Raw genomic sequence first — 26,312 nt, forward strand, 5'->3', positions numbered from 1 at the left:
TGACTAAAACATACGTATAAAAGAGCAATATAAGTATCAAAGAGCAATATAGGTAATGAGACATTGGGGGAAAGATGCTACTTAGAATAAAAACAGTCATGACGTCAGGAACAAAACAAGTCCAAATTTGAGGCTAAACATTAAAGTAAAACTGGAGATTAGAAATACATAAAATTGGAAGCACACAATTCCAATTCAGTGAAAAATGTGATGGCCTGTCGAATCTTTTCAGTATTAGCATACCCAAAAGACAATTCTAGAAGATGTAAATTATAGTCCAAACTTTTTCATGTCAGTGAGAAGCAGCGATAAATGAGCTTTGAAACTAGAGACTACAACTGAAAAGCCATCACCCTTCCACCAGCGTGTAGCCCTTCTGAAAGTGACTCCCAGCACAGTTCAGGTCCAAGGGCTGGCCCTCTCCCAGGACCGTACCTCCATTTTCATGTCGTGGTCCTTTGGATAATGCTCATCCGTATTCTCTCCTGCTGGCGACCGCGGTCGCGTGGAGGCGGTGACAGACAGGTCTCCCCGAGAGATGAGGGTGCACATGTAGGCATCGTGGGAGAAGACGTCATGCCGGATGAACTCACAGAAGAGCAGCACCAGGTTGACAAACTCCACCTTCTCACATTCGCTATTTGGATCCGCTGTGAGGGGACAAAGGCCATCAAGAATTCAGTTTCCTTGACTGAGGAGGGGGGAAAAAGAATTAAGACAAGGACTGAGGCTTAAAATTTTCTCTATTTTTTCTATTCTATTTTTTTTTTTTAATAAAGGATTCATTGGAAAATTCACTACACGGGTCTAGCTTTCAGTGCAGAACCAGTACACCAGTTCTGTTCCCACTGTAACTGCAAAACAGTATCCAGTGTTCCGGGCACTGTCCCAAAATTAAAGGTAGTGGTCCCTGGCAAATGAATGGCCATTTAAGTAATCACGTTAACACACAAAATTTCAGGTAAGGGGGGAAAAAAAAATCAAAGCCAGATTACTCTCCTCACATTTTATTTTTATAACTGTTATGATTCATGGTTCATAACTGTCTGTTCTACTTTGAGCACCTGTATACTGGGGGGAAGGGGGGTGGTGGGGTGGGAATAGTGCACTTTTTCAAAGGAGACTTCACAACAGAACCATAATTCAGATGGTATTCGAAAAAACCTAGTGAGTAGAATCCACTGAAAAGGAAAAGGAACAATGCAATAAAAAGGACCCCAAGATGAAGCTCTGCCATCTTTTAAAATTCATAAGTAAGCTACTTAACTTATGACTTTTAATATTGCAACTACACTCTCAAACTTTGTAGCTGTACCTTTGAGATAAGGTTAAAAATGACTTAACTACTAAGACTAAACCTACAAAGCTCAGGCCCTAGTACCATCACACTCAAACACTGAGAAAGATGACAGATGGACCCAGGGAACACTAAACTCAAAGCCCTAAATCTTAACCCTGTAGGTTTGTTCTTATCTACCTCCAAACTCAATGGAGAGAGTAAACTCTTCAGAGAAGCAGAAGAGCTCTCCCTTACAGAGCAATAAACAGGATCCAGAGCAAGCCAGGCACAGGAGGAAGAACTTTTTCCCAAAGCAAGAAAAGGAATGGGGATGGGATGAGGGGAACAAAGACCAAGTGTCTGTCTCCCCCAGGACACAAGGTACATCCAACTGCTAACTGCCATTCGTGACAACACCTTTTCTCCTCTCCAGAATCTCTCCTGTCTTTCTCCGGGCTTCATCAGTGCTTCCTACATTCCAATCACCAGTTTGGCTGAGGTTCTTGTTCTCCTTTACCCTAGGATAGCCACCAAGAACCTAAAAAAACTCACCCCCAGGTGTCACTCAACTGAAAATGAGGTCCTCCTCAGAGGAATCAAAGCAATTCTATTTGCTGCTGCTTTATCTCTCTCTTCTCCATAGATACTTTCCTTTTCTACCTCCCACACTTTTTCTCCCTTTCCTGTCACTTTTTGCCATTTTTCTGTTGTTCCACCATCATCTATAGTCATATATGGATGTGACGGTTGGACTATAAACAAAGCTGAGCGCAAAAGAATTGATGCTTTTGAACTGTGGTGTTGGAAAAGACTCTTGGGAGTCCCTTGGACTGCAAGAAGATCCAACCAGTCCATTCTAAAAGAGATCAGTCCTGGGTGTTTATTCGAAGGACTGATGTTGAAGCTGAAACTCCAATACTTTGGCCACCTGATGCGAAGAGATGACTCATTTGAAAAGACCCTGATGCTGGGAAAGATTGAGGGCAGGAGGAGAAGGGGAAGACAGAGGATGAGATGGTTGGATGGCATCACCGACACAATAGACATGGGTTTGGGTGCACTCTGGGAGTTGATGATGGACAGGGAGGCCTGGCGTGCTACGGTTCATGGGGTCGCAAAGAGTCGGACACGACTGAGTGACTGAACTGAACTGAAGTGAAGATAAGATACTCCCTGCTGTACTTCAGCATATGAAAACCTCAAAATAAGGGTAAGCCAACTGAGCTTACACAAATGATTTTTTAAGTTTCCACCCACTTGATGGTTGTTTATTCCACACCCCACCCCCCACCAGCAGTGGAATAATTAAGACACAAAAAGAACATGATGGAACATGAACAACTAAGAGAGCATGGACAAGCCGTCAACCATCTTCACAAATCATGTCCTTGCATCAGAATCCTGCTTATAAGGTATCTCTGTTTTATCTTTGCCCCCTTTTAACACTAGAAGTTAGAAAATCAGAAACTTAGAAAACAGGGGAAGAAGAGAAGTTCATAATCACAATAAATGTAGTGAGCATCACAGGACCTTAATGCTGCTCTTCTGGTAAGAAAGATCTAGAAAGTGAAAATTAATCAATCAAATACAAGAGAATGAACTGATCTATTATTTTAACTATTAAAACTCCAAAAATGTTCAAGTCTTTGAAGACTGTCATAAAAGTATCCACTGAAAATAGGCTATAAAATTTTGTATGCAAAATATGCAGCACATTCAGTGCATATTTTGCAGCATATTCAGTGCAAAGTACATTGATAAGATTACAGGTAAGGGAGAAAAAAGATCAGTTCCCAAAAAAGGTCAATTCCCTTGTTTAAGATCTAGAAGCAAAGATCTTTACTTACACAACGAGGGGGCCTGTGTATCTAAAAACCTTAGAAGAACATTCTGGAAAACAGGTAAACTAGATCCAGCGAGGGAGGCTGAGGAAATGGACTCCTTCTCATCTAAGACTTCTGATTCACCACATCTCTGAGATTAAAAACAAACAAGCAAGTTAATTAGTGAAGACAAGTACAGTCACAATGGGTCAGCACAAAGAAATGTGCTGGTTTTTCATTAACATTTACATTCTTGGATAAAACCTGCAAAAGTGAGATCTCTATACTTATCTGAGGACCATGCATCATAAAGGAATATAATTTCTGAAAGTTAAGGGAAAATGAAAGAAAGTGAAAAGTCGCTCAGTCGTGTCCAACTCTTTGAGAGACCCCATTGATGGACTATACAGTCCATGGAATTCTCCAGGCCAGAATATTAGAGTGGGTAACCTTTCCCTTCTCCAGGGGATCTTTCCAACCCAGGGATCGAACCCAGGTCTCCTGCATTGTAGGCAGATTCTTTACCAACTGAACAATCAGGGAAGCAACTGCCCCAAAATAACTCAAACAATTTCAAAGAACTCCTGTGAAAAAACATTATTCATGTGAATTATAAACGCTACACAGCACAGTATAAATAACCAGTGAATGCGTAATACAGTATACAATACAATAAACTACTCCTTACTCCTATGCAAAACCACTAAAATATAAACTGAAGCTGTCTTCATTTTTAAATAGTTCATTTTAGCGGTATGCCCTCCAAGAAACACTTGGGCAGGTATTATTGCGTTTGACTGCTCTGTGTTTGCTTTTGTCAGGTGGTGAATTTACGAGTATATTGGGAAGTAATGTGTCAAATGTCCCTCTAACAAAATTCTTTCCCTCATCACACTTCACCAATTAGCTCTCTCAGAACCTCCTGGAATCTCCACAGTTCAGGAACACATCTAGAGAAGCTGTTTAACTTCTACATTCTTAAAGTCAGAACTTACTAGAAGATCAGCAAAGGAACAGATTAGAAGCAATCAGAACCTCATTTTCTATTCTTTTTGCTGTCCCTTCGTTTCTTCCCATTTTCATTATCCATTTTAGCATTAAAACAGTATTATATTAGATATGATTTCTTCAATCCATCCTCTTTATAAGGGTCAAATTTTGAATATGGTGTTTAATAGAAATCAATTATCTTAAACATCTCTAAAAAGAATACATTTTTAGAGATGGATACATTTAAACCTATTAAAATTATAGTCATCTATGTGTGAACCTCTTCTGAATATGACTGTGTGTGTGTGTATTCTGGGACACACAAAGAGGGAAGGGAAGACACAATAAAAATTATCCAGTAGGAGCAATGAAATTTGAGGAATCAACTTTAGTTAATAAAGTTTAACCACTGCACTTCTCTTTAGAATATAGTCCATTCATTAATATGTAGGAAAAAAGCAATGAAATGCTTTTCTTAATTTGGCCATTATAAAAAGGGGCTATGTGGTTTACAACTTAGCATCAATATCTTTAAGCCCCAATTTCAACAACATGACCCTCTGTATTTGGTGAAAGGTGCTTTCCCAACAAAAGGAGATGTCTATGAAAATATTCTTCCTATTTCATTTTTGTTAATACTGTCATAAGGAGGAGGTGTATCATCAGTAATGCAACACTGAATGGGGTGAGCAAAGCCACTGTTGTCAAGCTTACACTCACAGGCATTAAAAAAGAGGCAATGGGGAAAATAAACCAGAATGGCCTGAGAAAGACAGGCTGGGGGGTGGGTGCCGTTAAGTGCAGATGAGGTGGTGGAGGAGTCTCCTGAGGAGGTGACACATGTTGAGCCAGGAATGCTAGATAAGGAAGTGACGCCTCCTAAAACAGGAACAGCCGTGTAAAAGGGGGAACAGGATGCGTCACCCAGAGGCAACAACAAGAGCAAAGGCCCCAAGAGAAACGTGAGTGTGGTATGGACAGGAAGACCAGGGCGGCCAGAGCTGCGAGTGACCTACGGGAGCGGGAGACGAGGTGGGAAGGGCAGGTGGGCGGCTCAGGTGAGGCTCTGTGGGTCTTGAGAAGGAGCCATCAGGTGCTTTAGGAAGAGGACGATATGATCTGTTTCCATGGCAAAAAGTCAGCTCTGGAGGCTGTGTGGAGGGTGATGGGGAGGGAGGGGCAAGAGACAGAGACAGGAGGCAGGAGACCCACAGTTATCCAGGTGAGAGGTGACAGCCTGGTCTGGTCACGCACATGCCTTCTCCACCCCTAGAAAGGAAGAAAGGAAGGCTCATTTTGATGCTCTCCTTCAACAAAGCTATGCTGACGACGTTAGCTTTGTTGGTTCCTTTCTAATCGACTCCAGAGGCTTTAACTGCTGTCTCTGGGGCCAGAACACAGTCTCAAAAATGAACACAAATTGGCATCTGTAATCTCATAGTCACAGTGGCCTCAAGAAAGTATTTCCATATTCATTAAACACACGTGTGCATATATACGTAAACGATATTTAACACCAAAAGTACAGACATATGTATGTGTGAACGTCTTAACCTCACAGCGGGAGATTTCCATTCTAAGTCAGATTTTGAAGTTTGATTTTAAATTAGTCCAGAATATAAATTACAGGCTTCATCAACTTAGAGGGGTCATGCTATGAAGTCCTTATGTGAATTTGTACATTCCTCCTTTTTCTTTTAAAAAGAAAAGAAAAAAAAAAAAAAAGCACAATGAAAGTATGAAACAATCCCATTCAAAGCAGTATTATTAACAACAAGTAGAAAGAAAGTCAAGTCCACCTCTGCCTCGATTTCCGCTTGTCTCTTCTCCAGGAGTTTCGCCACAGCCATCGCCCTGTGCTTGCCTGACCGCTTACAGCTCACAGCCCATTCACACAGCAGCGTCACCACAGCTTCATCGTTGGGGGCAACCTAAGGACCAAGAGAAATGGGTACCAGCCATGTCACATGACACATTCACCTGATGAATGAGACTCAGGATGCAAGTAGCAGAATATTTAAACTGTTGAAGCTTTCTATCTTATTATAGTCAAGTCAGAAAGTGTTTCCAGATCTATTTCAATTGAAGTATAAAGAGTAAAACTTTAGTCACAAGGACAGAAATCATTTAGAACAGCTGAGTCTGTGATAATTCCAAGAGAACTGGAGTTTCCCTGTATATGCCTTCACTTGCACAGATCATAACCCAGCCCCATCAAGCCTCCAGAATTCAAAGGAAGCAGAAAGGGACATCAACTACTGAATATCAAGAACACGTGTAAACCCATAGCTGATTCATGTCAATGAATGGCAAAAACCACCACAATATTGTAAGGTAATTAGCCTCCAACTAAAATAAATAAAAAATAGAAATTAAAAAAATATATATGTATATAAACCTCAAAAAAAAAAAGAACAGCTGGTACAAAGCCCAAGTACCAGCTTCACTCCGCTGCTGACCCCCTCGGGCCCTTACTCACAGCCTCAGTCAACACATAATCTCAACAAGCCAGGCTAGCGAGTCGCCCAGTCCAAGAAGGAATTGCAAGGAACAAACTGGAGGGGAGCCTGGGCTGCTGATCAAAACCTGCTGCCTTAGAAACAACAAGCATGAAGAGTGACACCCAGGCATGGAAAGGAGCAAGAGTTACAAGCAGACCCAGTTAACAAAAGATGGGAGCCCACATCTGTGTAGGGCTCAGCACTGCCACCAGAACTACCAGCTGTAACTGCCATGGCCTAGACATGACACCACACACTGAGGACGAGAAGAGTCAGAAAACGGTCACAGGGACCCAAGCAACGGCTATGGCGGGGGTTTACAGTAAGAAGGGGGATTGTCCTTTTGTGCAATTTCACCTTCCTTGTAGAGGATCTATGCCTCTAGACACAGAACATCAACTGCATATTTTTAACATTCATCCAGTTGCATAAACACTATGCCAAAAGGGCCAGACAGTCACAGTACTAGCATTTACATGCTATGTGAGACATTGTTAACTTTTCAGAATTCATAAGCTCAATGAAGACTATGGCAGCTATGGCACAGGCCCAAAAAAAACATACATATACACACATGTACTTTAGCACAACATTTCAGATGGTTTGTGGACTCTGACAAGACATTCAAGAATAATCCCAGGATAAGAATCCCTACTCAGCTTTGAAATACCAGCAGACAATTCAGACCATGAAAATCAGTTTATTCCAAGATTTTTACACTTCCTATCCTAAACTCAAATTCTTTATCTTAAAACAAAGAAATGTTAAATTATCTACAGCAGATATCTCAAAAAGAGCTCTGAATCTTTTATTGTAAAAGATCAGATCAGATCAGTCGCTCAGTCATGTCCGACTCTTTGCGACCCCATGAATCGCAGCACACCAGGCCTCCCTGTCCATCACCAACTCCCGGAGTTCACTCAGACTCATGTCCATCGAGTCAGTGATGCCACCCAGCCATCTCATCCTCTGTCGTCCCCTTCTCCTCTTGCCCCCAATTCCTCCCAGCATCAGAGTCTTTTCCAATGAGTCAACTCTTCGCATGAGGTGGCCAAAGTACTGGAGTTTCAGCTTCAGCATCATTCCTTCCAAAGAAATCCCAGGGCTGATCTCCTTCAGAATGGACTGGTTGGATCTCCTTGCAGTCCAAGGGACTCTCAAGAGTCTTCTCCAACACCACACTTCAAAAGCATCAATTCTTCGGCGCTCAGCCTTCTTCACGGTCCAACTCTCACATCCATACATGACCACCGGAAAAACCATAGCCTTGACTAGACGAACCTTTGTTGGCAAAGTAACGTCTCTGCTTTTGAATATGCTATCTAGGTTGGTCATAACTTTCCTTCCAAGGAGTAAGCGTCTTTTAATTTCATGGCTGCAGTCACCATCTACAGTGATTTTGGAGCCCCAAAAAATAAAGTCTGACACTGTTTCCACTGTCTCCCCATCTACTTCCCGTGAAGTGATGGGACCGGATGCCATGATCTTCGTTTTCTGAATGTTGAGCTTTAAGCCAACTTTTTCACTCTCCACTTTCACTTTCAACACCAGGCTTTTTAGTTCCTCTTCACTTTCTGCCATAAGGGTGGTGCCATCTGCATATCTGAGGTGACTGATATTTCTCCCGGCAATCTTGATTCCAGGTTGTGTTTCTTCCAGTCCAGCGTTTCTCATGACATACTCTGCATATAAGTTAAATAAACAGGGTGACAATATACAGCCTTGACGAACTCCTTTTCCTATTTGGAACCAGTCTGTTGTTCCATGTCCAGTTCTAACTGTTGCTTCCTGACCTGCATACAGATTTCTCAAGAAGCAGGTCAGGTGCTCTGGTATTCCCATCTCTTTCAGAATTTTCCACAGTTTATTGTGATCCACACAGTCAAAGGCTTTGGCATAGTCAATAAAGCAGAAATAGATGCTTTTCTGGAACTCTCTTGCTTTTTCCATGATCCAGCGGATGTTGGCAATTTGATCTCTCATTCCTCTGCCTTTTCTAAAACCAGCTTGAATATCAGGAAGTTCACGGTTCACATATTGCTGAAGCCTGGCTTGGAGAATTTTGAGCATTACTTTACTAGCATGTGAGATGAGCGCAATTGTGTGGTAGTTTGAGCATTCTTTGGTATTGCCTTTCTTTGGGATTGGAAAACAAGAGAAATATTTCAATTAAAAAGTATAAAGACAACACAACATTTTTTAAAAGAAAACAAATTGGGAGGAATGACTTCCTGGATTCAATCTAATCCCAGGAAAAGCAAAAATATAAATGTCAATGCAGTGATGCACTGCATGCTTAGCTTTATAATATTAGAGAGAACAAAAGAACTTACCTTAAAAACAAAGCCAACAGTTTTAAATAAATTCATCAGCAATGTGCATCATGTCTACATTTACAATGTCTGCATTACATGTCTACTACATGTCTACATTTACATGTCTACATCTATATTTTTTTTTATTTTCCCTCTGCATCAAACAAAATGAAAATGTGCTACCGAAGAATAACTGACTCACTCAACTTAAGTAACAGGCTCTGCTTGACCTGGAAATGCACAGACAAGAAACTATAAAGGAAAAGAGTTCTTTTTAACACATACAGAAACTGACCACTGGTTTGGGGCAGAAATATGCTAGAAAATCAGTCTTAAGAAAAAGAGAATTCATTTCCAAGAACACTTATTAAGCACCCAGGATATGCTAGTCTTTGAGGAAACCAAAATTTTAAACATCTGGCCCTTGTTCTCAAAAAGTTTACCCTCTAGAGGGAAAAGCAGAAAAGGGAACTCATTGTAAAGCAGCAAACCGTTCTGAAGGTGGGGGAGGAAAGTGACTGAGTCTAGGCACCTGCACTTCCACATCACATGGGCGACTGAACCCAGGTCTCCTGCACTGCCCGCAGATTCTTTACCAGCTGAGCCACAAGGGAAGCCCAAGAATACTGGAGTGGATAGCCTATCCCTTCTCCAGTGGATCTTCTCAACCCAGGAATTGAACCCAGGTGTCCTGTCTTGCAGGCAGATTTTTTACCAGCTGAGCTACCAGGGAAGCCCCTCATAGGTGATGAGCATCCATCTATGCTAGTTTATAGACACCAAGACACAAACATGAAGAAACAGGCCTGCAGTCTACTCACTGCAGCTTGAGTGAGTAGCAGCATTTGGCCTCAAAACGTACTCATTAGGAATTAAGAAAATCAGGGAGACATGCTGCTAAAAGATGAGTTTTAAAATATAAAATTTTAATCATTTGTGCCCATAAAAAGTTATACATCTCAAAATCTATTTTACCAGTAAGTATTTCCCAACACTGGCCAGATTCCAAAAAGTCCACGCCTTTCTGACTATCAAACAGCCTGCCAAATGGTGCCACTCTTTCCTTAGGATGTTGGAGTGGAGGAATAAGAGGCAGGCTCAGTAGGTGCCAATTTTAAAAGAAACAGTAAGATATTAAAAAAGTTTAATGACTAACTTAGAAGAAGATCATATTGGAATATCAGGTGATATTATTATACCAACCTGCAGAGAAAGCAAACTATCTCTGCAATATGAATAATTACATATATATTTATATATGAGTCATAAAGCATTTTGTTCTTTACTATTGAAAAATTGTTATAACATGAATTTTTAAAGTTTAGCATTACTTTCCAAGGTAACTTCCCATTCAAACATCCTCCTACCCCCATATTTACAGAAAATTTTGATTTACATTTTAAGTGGTTTCAGCAAGAGGTCTTTTCTAGATTCTGCTGCTTATCAAAAATAAGGAGGAGCTCCTGATTATTTTACTCTGAACACCAGCCCCAAAGTACACCCCATCAGACATGTTCAACAGGCATACAGATAGATACCCATATACAGATACCCTTCACCCCCAGCCCCAGCAATGCTCTGCTCTAAAGAATTTTTAGAAAATTATTAGAGGACCACTTCAATTTGCCTGCCAGATGCTATATTACAAGTTAATTTGAGTAACTGTCAATAGGACATCATACCTTCAAATATGGGAAGTTGAAATGCATTCTTATCCTGTAAACAAATATCTAAAAATATGAAGCACCTCTTCTTTAAAACAATAAATAAAATAAAATCTAATAAATATTATTTTAAAAGAAAATAACTTCAAGGCAAAAATTTGAGGTAATTTAGCAGCTCAAGATAAGAACTAAACCTGTGTTCAATGATATGATACGTTAAGTGGGACAGTCAAACTCGTATATAAATTATTTGGATGCATTAAAAAAAGAAAATAAAAATCATCTCAGAAAGCCAAAAACATTTAACAGAAGCCGAGAGAGGAGATGGAAGGAAATCATTAGTTGTTGTTTCAGAAAGTGGTTTTCAAGAAAAGGCTTGAGGAATGAGTTAAATTTCAAATCCGAGATGAACAGGGGTAGTTCAGGGGTTAGGACTCTGTGCTTTCATTGCTAGGACCCAGTTTCAGGTTCAATCCCTGGTTGGGGAACTAGAATTCCATAAGTCGAGTGACAAGCCAAAAAAAAAAAAGAGAGAGAGAAGGAAAAAAATGGAATTTAAAAAACTGAGAAGAACAAAAGGAGAAATAAGTATGTGGTAGGCAGAATAATCCCCCATCCTAAAGAGGTGCATGTCCTAAGCTCAGGATGTGTGAGTATGTTACTGTAAATGAAAAAAGGGGATTCTGTAATAGATGTGATTGAGATAAGATCCTAGGAAAAGGGGATTCCCCTAGATGTGAGCAGGCCCAAGTTCATCACAAAGAAGCTTCCAAAGGGAAAGGGAAAAGCAGGAGGGTCAGAGTTAGACATGCAACAACAGAAACAGGACTCAGAGGCAGGGAGAGACGTGAAGGGGCCACTTTGTTGATTCTGCAGATGCAGCAAGGTGACACAAGCTAAGGAATGTTGGTGATCTCTAGAGACTGGAAAACAGAAGGAATAAATTTCTTCCCAAGAGCCCATATAAGGAACACAGCACAGCAAATCCCTTGATTAGAGCCCAGTAAGATAATAATCGAGCTTCCCTTGTGGCTCAGCTGGTAAAGAATCCACCTACAATGCAAGAGACATGGGCTGGGAAGATCCCTGGAGAAGGGAAAAGCTACACACTCCAGTATTCTGGCCTGGAGAATTCCATGGACTGTACAGTCCATAGTGTCACAAAGAGTCAGACACATCTGAGCTACTAACACTTTCTTTCAAGATCATAACCTCCAGAACCATAAAAGGGTAAGTTTGTGCTGTTTTAAGCCACTAAACTTTTGATAACTTGTTACAGCAGAAGCAAGTAGTGTTGAACATTGGGGTGCGTGTTTTTTCCAATTATGTTTTTCTCTGGATGATTTTATTTGCAAAGCAGAAATAGAGACACAAACCTAGAGAACAAATACATGGACACCAAGGGGATTGGATCAATTGAGAAGCTACCATTGACTTGTACATATAGTACTGATATTATGTATAAAATAGATTAACTAATGAGAATCTACTCAAAGCACAGAGAAATCTATGCAAAGTAATGTTCTCTGGTGACTGAAATGGGACAGACACCCAAAAAGTGGGGTATAGCTATTCACTTTGCTGTACAGTAGAAGCACTCCATTGTAAAGGAACTATAAGTCAATTTAAAAAAAAAAAAGTAATGTGGAGCTTCAAAGAATTACAGGGGCAGAGGACTTCTGATTAAATGGCAATTATAGGAAGGCTACAATAAACAAGATTAAAAACCTAAGAAAAAGAGTTTAATGATAACTCACCAAAGAGTACCACAAAATAGGTAGTAGCCTCATTAATTCATTTACTTACTAATTCATCAATAAATATGTATTGCCACCAGGCCTTCTAGGCATCAGATATTAACAGTCTCATGTATTACTCTGTACGAATAAAAACTGGTTATTTTCTTTTCGGACTTAATTTCTACTATGAAACAAGAGTCTTTAAAATGTTCGCAATCTCAAGAATACAGCCCAAGGAAATTATCTTAAAGTAAAAACAATTGAGTCTTCCAGACAACCATGAAGCATAATACCAAGACACTTCCCCCTCCCAGCTCCCCAGATTGACAAACTTTCCCTCCAGAGTTTGAAAGGGGCACCTAATGGACCAAATCAGAGAAAACCAGGTGACCTGAGAGGAAGAGAGAGATCCACACAGCTGGTTCAGAAGCCAGAGAACTGCTTTCAGCAGTGGAACTAGCGGAACTTGTGTGATGTTTGCTTGGTTTTTATTTTTCTGCAGCAAAGAGTAATATTTCAGTATCTAAGTAAAGATGCATAAATAGGAAAGGCAGATAAGACAGGCTTGCAACGGAACACAGGAAATAGGAAGTCAGAGGTGCACGACTACTGCTGCTGCCTCGCAAGAAGGGAAGTTCTCAGACCTCAGACGAGGTGTAAGCTCGGCCCACCCACCACCCTCTCCTTCTGGGAACAGCACTCCTGCTTCTTCTGGGGGTACTGCCCCTTCACCTGCCTCAAGTAGTTCATGAAACCAGGTATTAATTATAGTGCCTCACCCACTCATCTTCAGCGTGACGGTCTGGATTTGGGTCTTTGATGGGCAGTGAAGACTTGGGGCAATTCTTTGAACACAAGGAAAAAAAAAATCACTCTACCAGGGACTGACAATATGCGCTGCTCTCCGCTCAATCTTGTGAAAGATATCTGCATGATAAAAGGCCTCAGCACAGTTCAGTTCAGTCGCTCAGTCATGTCCAACTCCTTGCGACCCCATGGACTACAGCACGCCAGGCCTCCCTGTCCATCACCAACTCCAGAGTTTACTCAAACTCATGCCCATTAATTCGGTGATGCCATCCAACCATCTCATCCTCTGTCATCCCCTTCTCCTCCCACCTTCAATCTTTCCCAGCATCAGGGTCTTTCAAATGAGTCAGTTCTTCACTTCAGGTGGCCAAAGTATTGGAGTTACAGCTTCAGCATCAGTCCTTCCAATGAATATTCAGGACTGATCTCCTTTAGAATGGACTGGTTGGATCTCCTTGCTGTCCAAGGGACTCTCAAGACTCTCCTCCAACACCACAGTTCAAAAGCATCAATTCTTCGGCACTCAGCTTTCTTTATCACCCAACTCTCACATCCATACATGACCACTAGAAAAACCATACCTTTGAACTAGACGGACCTTTGTTGGCAAAGTAGTGTTTCTGCTTTTTAATATGCAGTTTAGGTTGGTCATAACTTTTCTTCCAAGGAGCAAGCGTCTTTTAATTTCATGGCTGCAATCACCATCTGCAGTGATTTTGGAGCCCAAGAAAATAAAGTCTGTCACTGTTTCCATTGTTTCCCCATCTAATTGCCATGAAGTGATGGGACCAGATGCCATGATCTTAGTTTTCCGAATGTTGAGCTTTAAGCCAACTTTTTCACTCTCCTCTTTCACTTTCATCAAGAAGCTCTTTAGTTCTTCTTCACTTTCTACCATAAGTGTGGTGTCATCTGCATATCTGAGGTTATCTGGACTCGTTTCAATTGAGTCCAACTCATTTCAACCCCATGGACTATAGCCAGCCAGGCTCCTCTATTCATGGAATTCTCCAGGCAAGAATACTAGAGTGGGTTGCCATGCCCTCCTCCAGGGGATCTTCCCAACCCAGGGATCGAACCTGCATCTCTTCTGTCTCCTCCATTGGCAAACAGATTCTATACCTCTGAGTCACCAGAGAAGGCCAATAAACTACTGGGTTGGCCAAAAAGATGATTCAGGTTTTTCCATCACACCGGTGGTAGAACAACACTGTATTAAAACAACGTGCAAGGTCATCTCGACCCTACCCCAGGTGCACCATGGCTCCAAGCTTCTCTGGGCTTTCCCGCCCACCCTCGGTGCTTCCAGCATCACAGTAGTCCGTTGCCCTGTGCAAAAATATTTATTTCCATGTGATACGTATCTTTCACAACACAGCTTCATGGCTGCTGGCTTTAAATACCCATTAGGAAAGAAAAACACACCTCTACACCATTCAAGAAAAGTACTTCATCATCCCAAACACTATAAGCCAGAGTTGGAGTCTTCAAGTAACAGAGAACTTTTCATATTGGTACTTTGACAGATAGTATGAAGATGACAAAATCCACAGCACGTACCTCCTAGCCTGTAACTACACACAGGCAAATGGGATACACAAGACCAGGAGAGAGACATGGAGAAACTGAGCCATGACTCATCAAGTTACAGTCAGAGAAAAAGCACCAAACTAAGGGGTCAAGAGGGCTTTCCTGGTGGCTCAGTGGTAAAGAATGCACCTGCTATCTTTCCAACCCAGGGATTGAACCCAGGTCTCCTGCACTGCAGGCACATTCTTTACCATCTGAGCTGCCAGGGAAGCCTGCCTTGCTTTTACTGTTTGATTAACAATATCTATTGAATCTACTATGTGCCAGGGGCTGCAGGATACTGAAAATGGAAAAGACAGATCCCTGCCTTGTACAATCATCTCATCTAGCATGTGTTAGAGAAGGAATGCAACGGCGCAGAACCAGTGGCTATGGTTTTTCCAGTGGTCATGTATGGATGTTGAGAGAGTCATTTCCTAGGCAGGTTGATAGGGAGTCTAGGGGTCCCCAAGGAGAGAGGGGTCTGGAATTCTCAAGGAGGAAGAAAGGACAAACTTTTTTTCTTTCTCCACATTCCTTAGGATTATATAACAATAATGTATCCTGCCTAAGGACAGTCTTTGGATTCAACCTTCTGTTATCTTAAAATGTTAATTATGGGAGTAGACCTAGTCTTTACAAGGACGTATCTTGCCTGAGGACAGTGTTATCTTAAAATGTAAACTGTGGGAGTAGGTCTGATGAGGTCTTTACAACCTCCAGACATTCTTTGGATTATATAACCTCACTGTTAACACTAGCAAGCGGGTACTCTTTCTGCCCCCTTCTGATGCCTATGTCAGAAGCTTTCTCTATCTCCTTTTTACTTTAATAAAACTTTATTACACAAAAGCTCTGAGTGATCAAGCCTCGTCTCTGGCCCCGGATTGAATTCTTCTCCTCCAGGGGCCAAGAATCCCGGTGTCTTCGCGTGATTCAACAATAACCTTTCAATGTGAGAGGTGGACTATAAAGAAAGCTGAGTGCCAAAGAACTGTGGTGTTGGAGAAGACTCTTGAGAGTCCCTTGGACTGCAAGGAGATCCAACCAGTCCATCCTAAAGGAGACCAGTCCTGGGTGTTCGTTGGAAGGAATGATGCTAAAGAGAAACTCCAATACTTTGGCCACCTCACGCGAAGAGCTGACTCATTGGAAAAGACCCTGATGCTGGGAGGGATTGGGGGCAGGAGGAGAGGGGGACGACAGAGGATGAGATGGCTGGATGGCATCACCAACTCGATGGACATGAGTTTGAGTGAACTCTGAGAGTTGGTGATGGACAGGGAGGCCTGGCGTGCTGTGATTCATGGAGCTGCAAAGAGTCGGACACGACTGAGCAACTGAACTGAACTGAACCTACTGTAGTTGTTAAGTGCTCATATACAAGTACATAAACGTAAAGCAAAGTATCCAAGGGATATGCACCAACACGCACAGTTGTTTCAGCTGCTGTATGTAATGAGTATTTGTTATACAGTCTGCTCTGCTCTGATACTTTCACAACAACCCTATGATTGTTGAGTAAACCGCGGCCAAAGGCTAAGTAACTTATTAAATGTCTTAAAGATGCTACTAATAGGTCACAGACCTAAGAGTCAAATCTAAGCTATCTGTCTCCACAGTGGGGACACATGCCAAAATGCCCCCGTCTGGGCAAAAGAGTGGGAGACGAAACCGAGCTGTGGGCTGAAAGGGACTTCTTGATATCAAGAATGTCTTCATGTATTATCTGTATAGAAATCACAAGAAGAAATAACTTCCATAAAGAAAACAAATGAGAGAGCACTGACCCAAAATTCCAAAATTAGTAAGATCCTTACCCAACTGAATGCAGAGTTCCAGAGAAGAGCAAGGAGAAATAAGAAAACCTTCTTACATGAACAATGCAAAGAAATAGAGGAAACGATAAAATGGGAAAGACTAGAGATCGCTTCAAGAAGATTGGAGATACCAAGGGAATATTTCATGTAAGGACAGGCACAATAAAGAACAGAAACAGATAAGGACGTAACAGAAGCAGAAGAGATTAAAAAGAGATGGCAAGTATAAAAGAAGAAGTATACAAGAAAGGTCTTAATGACCCAGATAACCACGATGGTGTGGTCACTCACCTAGAGCCAGACATCCTGGACTGTGAAGTCAAGAGGACCTTAGGAAGCATTACTACAAACAAAGCTAGTGGAGGTGATAGAATTCTAGCTGAGGTATTCCAAATTCTAAAAGATGCTACTGTTAAAAGTGCTACACTCAGTATGTCAGCAAATTTGGAAAACTCAAGTGTCCACAGGATGGAAAAAGGTCAGTTTTCATTCCAATCCAAATGAAAGACAATACCAAAGAATGTTCAAACTACTGTACAATTTTGCTCATTTCACATGCTAGCAAAGTAAGGCTCAAAATTCTCCAAGCCAGGCTTCAATAGTACATAAACCAAGAAATTCCAGATGTACAAGCTGGATTTACAAAAGGCAGAAAAACCAGGGCTCAAACTGCCAACATCCACTGGATCATAGAGAAAGCAAGAGAATTCCAAAAAAACATCTATTTCTATTTTATTAACTACGCTAAAGCTTTTGACTGTGTGAATCACAACAACCTGTGGAAAATTTATTAAAAAAGAGATGGCACTACCAGACCACTTTACCTGCCTCCTGAGAAACCTGTATGCAGGTCAAGAAGCAACAGTTAGAACCAGACATGGAACAACAGACTGGTTCAAAATCGGAAAAGGAGTATGTCAAGGTCATATGTTGTCACCCTTCTTACTTAATTTATATGCAGAGTACATCATGCAAAATGCCAAGCTGGATGAAGCACAAGCTGGAATTAAGATTGCTGGGAGAAGTATCAACAGCCTAAGGTATGCAGAGGATACCACTCTAATGGCAGAAAGTGAAGAGGAACTAAAGAGCTTCTTAATGAGGGTGAAAGAGGAGAGTGAAAAGCTGGCTTAAAACTCAACATTCCAAAAACGAAGATCATGGCATCTGGTCCCATCATTTCATGGCAACTAGATGGATAAAAAGTGGAAACAGTGACAGATTTTATTTTCTTGGTCTCCAAAATCACTATGGACAGTGACTGCAGTCATGAAATTAAATGATAGCTGTTCCTTGGAAGAAAAGCTATGACAAACCTTGACAGATAATTAAAAAGCAGAGACAATACTTTGCCAACAAAGGTCTGTATAGTCAAAGCTATGGTTTTTCCAGTAGTCATGTATAGTTGTGAGAGTTGGACCATAAAGAAGGCTGAGCACCAAAGAATTGATGCTTTCGAATTGTGGTGCTAAAGAAGACTCTTGGGAGTCCCTTGGACAGCAAGGAGATCAAACCTGTCTATCCTAAAGGAAATCAATTCTGAATATTCATTGAAAGGACTGATGCTGAAGCTCCAATCTGATGCAAAGAGCTAACTCATTGGAAAAGACTCTGATGCCGGGAAAGATTGAGGGCAGCAGAAGAAGGGGACAACAGAAGATGAGATGGTTAGATAGCATCACTGAATCAAATGTACATGAGTCTGAGCAAACTCTGGGAGATGGTGAAGGACAGGCAAGCCTGACATGTTGCAGTCCATGGGGTCACCAAGAGTCAAACATGACTTAGCAGCTGAACAACAACAAGACCCTTCAGCTAACAGCACTGTCCATCTGGCCTCATAAGCATGGGCCCCACTCCTAGGGGCAAAATACTAAAATTTAGGAACTTCCCTGGTGGTCTAGTGGTTAAGACTCCACCTGTCAACGTAAGGGACACAGGTCAGATCCCTAGTCCCACAGCCACAGGGCAACGAAGCCCATGCACGGCAACTGCTAAGGTCCAGAGAACCCTAGAGTCCAAGTTCTGCCACAAGAGGAGCCACCACGATGAGAAGCTCACACGCCCCAGCTAGAGAATAGCCCCTGCTCGTCAGAACGAGAAAAAGCCGGTACAAGGCCATGAAGACCTAGTGCAGCCATAAACAAATAAACTAAAATCATTATTAATCTTGCTGCAACCATCATTAATGCTGTTACCTACATCTGTAATAAAGATACTCCAAATGCAAAGAGAGATTCTCGTCATAAGGGGGACTTGATACACTTTTTTCTTTCCTTGGAGAGGGCGGACACAGACTAAATAGATTAAGTTTAATTGTTTCTTACTCAATCACTCAATAATCTAATAATCCCTAAAAACTAACCACAAGTCTATTCTTTAACAAAAAAGGAAAAAACTGGCAACTACATCTGAGAGGCAGGCTTCCTTCAGTAATTACAAGGTACCTGGTAAGACTATTTTAAAACAAAAAAAAAATCTCTTAACATACTACATTATAAAACAGTACCATAAAAAGGATAGGAAAAATCAATGACTCATTACTGTAAGCAACAGCAAACAAAAAGCACTTGAGATCAGATACTGAATAAAGCTCTTTAATAGCTTTTTAATCTGAGACTAAAAGGGCATGTTTATAAATGTAATTAATCACTCTTAGTCAACATTAAACAAAATGGTCGTCTCTGGACAAAAACATAATTCACATTACAGCACCAATAAATAATATGGTACGTAATGATAATAATACGTAATGATATTAGCAAGTCACATGGTTTGCAACCTGAGGCACATGTATGGAGATCTGGATGAATTTCAAGAGTTACATAAGGTAAAAACTGGTCTCAAATGCTAACAGAACATAAGTCTGTTGTACACAGTCACAAGTAGTATTTCTAACAGAATCACCATATAAAGATTATTAACCACACACTCAGAAGATGTATTATTTAAGTATAAGTAGTATTCATTTTTTTAAAAATCTTTCTGTTTTCTATGAGCATTTCCATATGTACATTTCCAAAAGATATTTGGGACAGCTGATTTTTGAGCAGAAAAAGTTTTTCTTGGTTTCACATCCTTAGAATCAATGTTGATAGTCTTAGGTCCTGTGACATCTAAGGAAAAAAACATATACCACAAAAGCAAAAAAATGACTTCCCTTTGTTTTCTTTCAAGCAGCAGTTAAAAAGAGTACTACTCCGAGTTCTGAGAAGATAGGAAGTAGATAAGAAAATTAAAACAATTGCTCTGAGTATTTAAGTCAACTGTCATTAATTTGTCATCCCTCAGTTAAATCATCATCATTTAAATAATAAAATGAATAAAGAAAACAGTTTGGGGAAATACGAAATGACACAACAGCAGTCATTTGAGATGCATTAGAATCACAAAGTAAATCACTCCAGGTCCTTGAAAAGTGCCACATCTCTCAAACTGAAAATAAGTGTAACAGTAGGCTTATTTCCAAAAGTTGTCACCATATGGTACAATAAACTTTACTGCTTGCCTCTTATGATGAATGAAAGAAACCTACAGATAAGAAGGGAAATGTAAATTTCTAAAACACAGTGCTAGGTTCAACTCACTTGACAACTAAAGTTGCCCAGTTAAGAACATAACAAGTGGCATTTGCTAAGTGCTAACCATATGCCAGCATGTGAAGTGGAGTCGATTACTAAGGCCAGTGTACAAAGACAGCGACACTGCTTGCTATGTGCTAAGTTACGTCCGTCGTGTCCAAGTCTTTGCAACCCTATGGACTGTAGCCTGCCAGGCTCCTCTGTCCATGGGATTCTCCAGGCAAGAATACTGGAGTGGGCTGCCCAGTAACCAGGCTGGGGCCATCCAACTACTCTATAGCGAAGCCAGGATCCACATCCACATCTGAACTGGCCTCATAGTTGTGATACCCTACAAAGGCCAAATTTTTCAACTTGAGGGATTGTCTAAGGTAAATACTATGTTAAAATTGCCAAGCTTTTAAAATCAGTTAGAGGATATTCCCACAAACCAATATGCCCATATCAATATGGAAACTGTTCATGACAATTACAAAAGTTTTTCCCTCCTTTTCCCAAAATTACATCTGACGCATGTGTGTTCAGCTACAGTTACCTGAAATCAAACGGGTTTTTTAAAAGAAGCAGCGCTCAAATTTTCTTGGTGGTCCAGAAAACAGTGGGACAAATTACTTGGTGGTTCAGAAAACAGTGGGACAAATTACTTGGGAGGCCACCTGCCAATGCAGGGGACATAGGTTCAAATCCTGGTTTAGGAAGATTCCACACGCTGCAGAGCAACTAAGCCCGTGCACCACAGCTACTGAGCCTGCAAGCTGCAGCTACAAAAGGCCACACACCCCAGAGCCTGTCCTCTGCAACGAGAGGCCACTGCAATGAGAAACCTGCTTGCCACAACTAGAGAAAGCCTGCACGCAGCAATACCCAGTGCACCCAACAAACAAGCAATTTAAAATAGATCTATATAACACAAATGAACATGTCTACCAAAAAATCTTTAAGAAACAAAGAGAAAGAGCACAAGAAACAGAACGTACTAGTTAAGAAGGCTGTTCGGAACCATTTAGGGCTCCAGCCCCTGTTTGCCCACCAGTGAGTTGGGTGCGAGCTTAGACTATTTACTCATCCTCTTAAGCTTTGGTTCCTGCATCTGTAAAGTAGAAAATTAAAAAACAGACAGTTTTTTAACAGGTGTCTCACTGGCCAGGGAAAATTTCTTACAGCGGTGCCTAGTGCCAAAAAAGTATTCAAGAAAAGTTAGAAGAAAAGAGAAAAACTGAGAGGCCCACCCCAGTCTAAATGGATTCAGTAACAGCAAAGTCCACGTGTCTGGACACACCACTTTCTCCCCTAAGTATGTTATGCTCGTTACCTAATAGACTTAGTTTAAGGAAGAAGAAAATGGCAGCTGTAAAACATTAGCAATGCTTCCGCTGGGCATCCAGTAGGAAGATGGCTAACTTCTGAGGCTCAACAAGCTCCAGTTGGGCCATGAGCAGCACTGACAAGTGTCCTAACAGCTCAGCACTGGGCACCTTAATGGGAGCCAGACGTGTGATATTTTCCTAGTTTGCTTGACTTTTGCCTCATTTGACCTCTATCTTGAGTACAGGGCTCCCAGGTGGTACAGTGGTAAAGAATCTACCTGCCAGTGCAGGAGATCCCCAGGAAGATCCCCTGGAGAAGGAAATGACAATCCACCCTAGAATTGTTGCCTGGAGAATCCCATGGACCGAGGAGCCTGCTTGGCTACATAAAGTCCATGGAGTCGCAGAGTCAGATACAAGTGACCAAGTAAGTTGCACATATAAGTCTTGATTCTTGGTCTTTAAAAGGTGACTTTTTCTTCAACAACATTAAAAAAAAAAATCCTAAGCACTGAAATGAGCATACCTCTCTTATAACACAGTACTCAGACACAGAGGAGGAGAGCTGATTCTGTCCAACTGCTTCCCTACAGAGGGTAAAGCCTCTGTAAGAATCCAAGAACGTGAAAAAGGCTGACAGGTCTAGGCTGTGCTTTATGGACTGGTGGATTGTGAGAGGGCAGAGGTGTGTGGGTGTGTAGGTGTGTGTGTGCAAGTGTGCATAAGATGGGTAGAGGGGTGTGTGTGTGAGAGATGGGCAGAGAGGTATATGTGTGCATGCATGAGATGGGTAGAGAGGGGTGTGTATGTGCGTGTGAGATGGGTAAAGGGGTGTGTGCGTGCATGTGATGGGTAGAAGGGTGTGTGTGAGAGATGAGTAGGTGTGTGTGTGTGTGCATGAGATGGGTAGAAGGGTGCGTGTGTGTGCATGCATGCATGCACACCTACAGAGTTCCCAAGGGATCACATTGCTTCCATCTCTCTGGAGTCTTTCACTGTCTCCCTAAATCCATCGGTCAGGACAGCAGCTGGCATTTATTGAGTACCTGTCTAGAAGCTATAAAATATTGAAATGTTCCATCCATACAGTTTTGTGCAATTTTCCCATCATCAGCAGACAGAATACCCATTTCACAAACAAAGAACTGAGACTCATCAAGGTAGGTGAATTGTCTGCGATGCCACCAAGGAAATGCACTGCCCCTCTGCCTCTGCCTCGCGGTGGAGAGCTGTCCTGCCTGCACCCTGCCATCTGTGCCTCTACACGACCTCTCGTGCCTGAATCCCTGGCAAACCTGACATACTACATAGCTCTTGGTTGCCCTCACACCCGCCCACCTAAGCCAAAGCCTTCAGAGGGGTGGCTGCTTCCAGTTCACAGTCCTAGCAGCTTTTTTACAAGCACCCAAAACACCGACTCAGTAAATGTCTCCCAAGGGCTTGCCGGCTCCGGCACGGTGCTCAAGGCTGATGACATGCTGCTGAGCAGGAGGAATGCTGCCCTGGGCCTGCAGAGCCCCGCACTTGCAGGAGGAGACACGGAACAAGCACAGCTGGGACAGAACAGACACGGGGCTTTGGCCCTGTGGACCATGTGGGCAGAGTCCTGCAGCCACACTGATGCGGAGCCAGACTGGCCCCGGAGGCCTGGACGAGAGCTGAAGGAAGGCCTGCTCTGGACTCTCCATTCAAAAAAACCCGTGTGAACTCATCACACCTGCCCAGGGAGAGCTCTGTAAACAGCCTGGATAGAAAATAAATACAAACACTAAATACATCCATTTGGATTTATCAGCAGAGAAGAGGAATGTGCGTCCACCAGCCAGTGCCATCCGGCCTTCGCGTTACTTAGGGGAGAGGCGGCTTCCTCCAGCCCCAGATAGAGAAGTGAAAGGCCGCTCTTCCTGCCTCCTTTTGACTTTCCCTTCTATCCACGTCCTCGGGGCACCCAGAGACACAGCTGCTTCCCGCCCTCCCCCATGACAGCCAGCAGAAACCAGGGGAGAAGTCACAAGAAAGGAAGTGATCTGGGGGCCCTGGAAGGGGGAGTGGGGCCCTCCCACCCTGCTGCTCAGGGGTAAGGTCAGCAATGTGACTCCTGCCTGCAGGTCTCGTGTGACAGGCTGTCAGGGCTTGGAATCCTCAGGAGGTCCCCACAGCCCCTATGGCAACCTCCTCGTGTGGTTATTAGTCTTCTCTGCATCCAGCAGGCAGAGCAGAAATGGTTCTGAAACACTGAACAGGCAAGTATGTGAGTAAGTGTTGCATAAAACAAGTAGCAGGGCCTGGAAGGTGACAGGCATCTGAGCAAACACAGCTCCCCCGACACACACAGACACGGAAGCCATACTGCAAAAAATTGTCATAAATATTTCAGAAGGATCTGTCCAGTGACTCTTTCTGATAGATTACTCAGAAAAGGTGACCAATCTGAATTAAGGACTTAAAATGTAGTTTTCATCTTACTCATAAAATAGCATCATAACCACAAAGACATCCTGCTTGGCTGGCAGAGTGATAGACGATTGGGAGAGTTCACGTACAAATTCTCACATCCAGGTTCTCCTGAAAGGCTGGGTGATCAGGCGACAGTGGGTCTGTACAACCAAGCAGAAGCTGAGATAGGGCGCCCTCCTCAGAAAGTGCGGCCCTTTCCCGGTCACCTTGGCCCCATCCTCTCGGTGCCCTGTCCACGGCAGCCCACAAAACCTCACACCAACACTGAATGCAAAGCCAAGCAGCATCACTCTAAAATAAGTAAACATCAAGGATTCTGGGTTCTGTGTTTTCACCTAGGCCCTAACTCGGAAGCAGAGGCTGGGCCACTGGGACAAGGCAACTGGGGGACAGTGTGGGGGCGGGTGTGTAAGGGAATAATGCTTCCCATGGCCCAGCACAGCCCCCACGGGACACTGCCCTCCTCTCATTATGGGACCATAGGGGCAGGACTAAGGCCTCAAATGCCCTCATCCCACACATCACTGCTTTCAATGGACCTTCACGGAATACCGAGACTGAGTGCACACAGGTCTGAACCTCAGAACTCGTGTGCCATCTGGACAGCTGCCCCCACCCCACCTCGCCCAACACGAGAGGCAGAGAACTGAATTTCCCATAATCAGCAGTTCCAGAGAAAGGAGAATCCATGGGGTAAAGTTCACATTTCCCAAAGAGATGTGGGGAAGTGGTTCTGCAGTCTGGGGCCAAGACACCCCTACCTACGCACGACTTGGGAAAGCACGAACCTCAGCCTGGCTGCAACTGCAGAGGTTGCTCGGCTGTTCTGTCGCCTATCATATTGTCTAACTCCTAAAACAAATTATGAAAGCAGCAAAGGGGAAATGTATTTTAAAGAAGTGAGCTGTGTTTCTGAATCCTAACCACACCACTGTACAGAAGTATCACTCATCAGAGAATTATAGCTTCATCACATTGGTTCTTCCAATACAATACTGATAATGACTATTATGTTATTAGCGTAAACACTAACAACTTTTTAAGGCAAAGTGCTCATGTCTTCTTAGAGACAGATAGAGCAAGGAAGTATTGTAGCCAAGGCAAGAAAGGGCCCTAAGGCACAAGCAAGTTGCCTGTAAGCAACTTGCTCAAAGTCACATAGCTGATCAGGGGTCAAAACAGTTCTGCAGCTCACACATGTATTTCAGAAATAAATAAAATTCAGTAGTCAAGAAAACAGTAAACCCTAGTGAGAGGAAACAGAGATGAACCACTGTTGTTTACATGCATATACACACATACCTTGATATACACACACAAATAGATGCCAAAGTCATATTGTAAAAATTCTTGTTATAAATATTTCAGAAGGATCTGTCCAGTTAACTCTTTCTGATAGATTATTAAGAAAAGGTGACCAGTCTGAATCACGGATTTAAAATGCAGTTTTCATCTTACTCATAAAACAGCTCAGTAACCACAAAGCAACCACTCACACAGCAAATTTTTCTGGAGTTGAGTCAACATTCACGATCATCACTCTTGAATGGGTAGCATGGACGTTCCTTCCGACGAAGTCTGTGACTCCCGCACAGCCCCGGGCATATGGCGCCCTCTAGCGGCACACACTTCCCCACAGCCGGTGTGGAATGGTCACTCCTTTACAGTGACAAGAGCTTAGAGCAGCGACCTCCAAACAATTCTCACACAGCCGCTCAGCTCAGCTGGGTTTGTTTCGTTTTGCTTTTTTTAGTAAATGCTCGCAATATACACATATTTATAATTTTTATATGTTCGTTATAACACTTAGACCAGAGTTGCTTACAGTGTAAAGTCTTTTTAAATGTTATCTAAATAGAAGTTCTAGTAACTTCCTCTCACACACACCCCTATCACAATAGCTCATCTCAACGACCCACTCTGGTGGCAACTGTGTGTGAGACAGTACAGTGTGACTACCCAAAAACATCAGACCGCATTTCTGTCCTTGATAAGACACTCAATATTTTCTCCCTGAGAGGCTGGCTTGGTTGGGTGAATCCTGCAGTAGGTTAGTTCATTCATTAGCAAGTTAAATGTCAGGCCAACCACAAAACTGAAGTGGCTCTGGAGGATTTGGTCAAATTCCCTCCAAGGAACCACACCGTCCTGACTCAACACTTAGTGCAGGAAGCTCAGCAATCTACAAGGACACCCTGAATGCCGGGTGTCCCTACTGTCCTTGCAGAGAGCTCACCTCTGCATATTCAAAAGTAGCGCTGGTGGTAAAGAACCCGCCCGACGGTGCAGGAGATGTAAGAGAAGCACGTTCAATCCCTGGATCGGGAAGATCCCCTGGAGAAGGACATGGCAACCAACTCCAGCCTTCTTGCCTAGAGGATCCCACAGACAGAGGAGTCTGGCGGGCTACAGTCCACAGGGTCAGCAAGAGTCGGACACGACTGAAGGGACTTAGCA

The 26,312-nt window shown here is 42.6% G+C and overlaps 1 protein-coding gene across 2 annotated transcripts in view; it reads right to left on the reverse strand.

Moving 5' to 3' along the window:
• Window positions 1–26,312, reverse strand: part of MED12L (mediator complex subunit 12 like) — a 368,061-nt gene that overhangs the window by 252,926 nt on the left and 88,823 nt on the right. For both annotated transcript variants that reach the window (XM_027543477.1, XM_027543482.1), the window contains exons 12-14: window positions 5,892–6,023; window positions 3,127–3,253; window positions 436–650 (exon numbers count right to left, since the gene is read on the reverse strand). In XM_027543477.1, the coding sequence (XP_027399278.1) occupies window positions 436–650; window positions 3,127–3,253; window positions 5,892–6,023 (474 nt within the window). The remainder of the gene's footprint in view (window positions 1–435; window positions 651–3,126; window positions 3,254–5,891; window positions 6,024–26,312) is intronic.

The sequence above is a fragment of the Bos indicus x Bos taurus genome, chromosome 1, assembly GCF_003369695.1.
Source record: "Bos indicus x Bos taurus breed Angus x Brahman F1 hybrid chromosome 1, Bos_hybrid_MaternalHap_v2.0, whole genome shotgun sequence".
Lineage (NCBI taxonomy): Eukaryota > Metazoa > Chordata > Mammalia > Artiodactyla > Bovidae > Bos > Bos indicus x Bos taurus.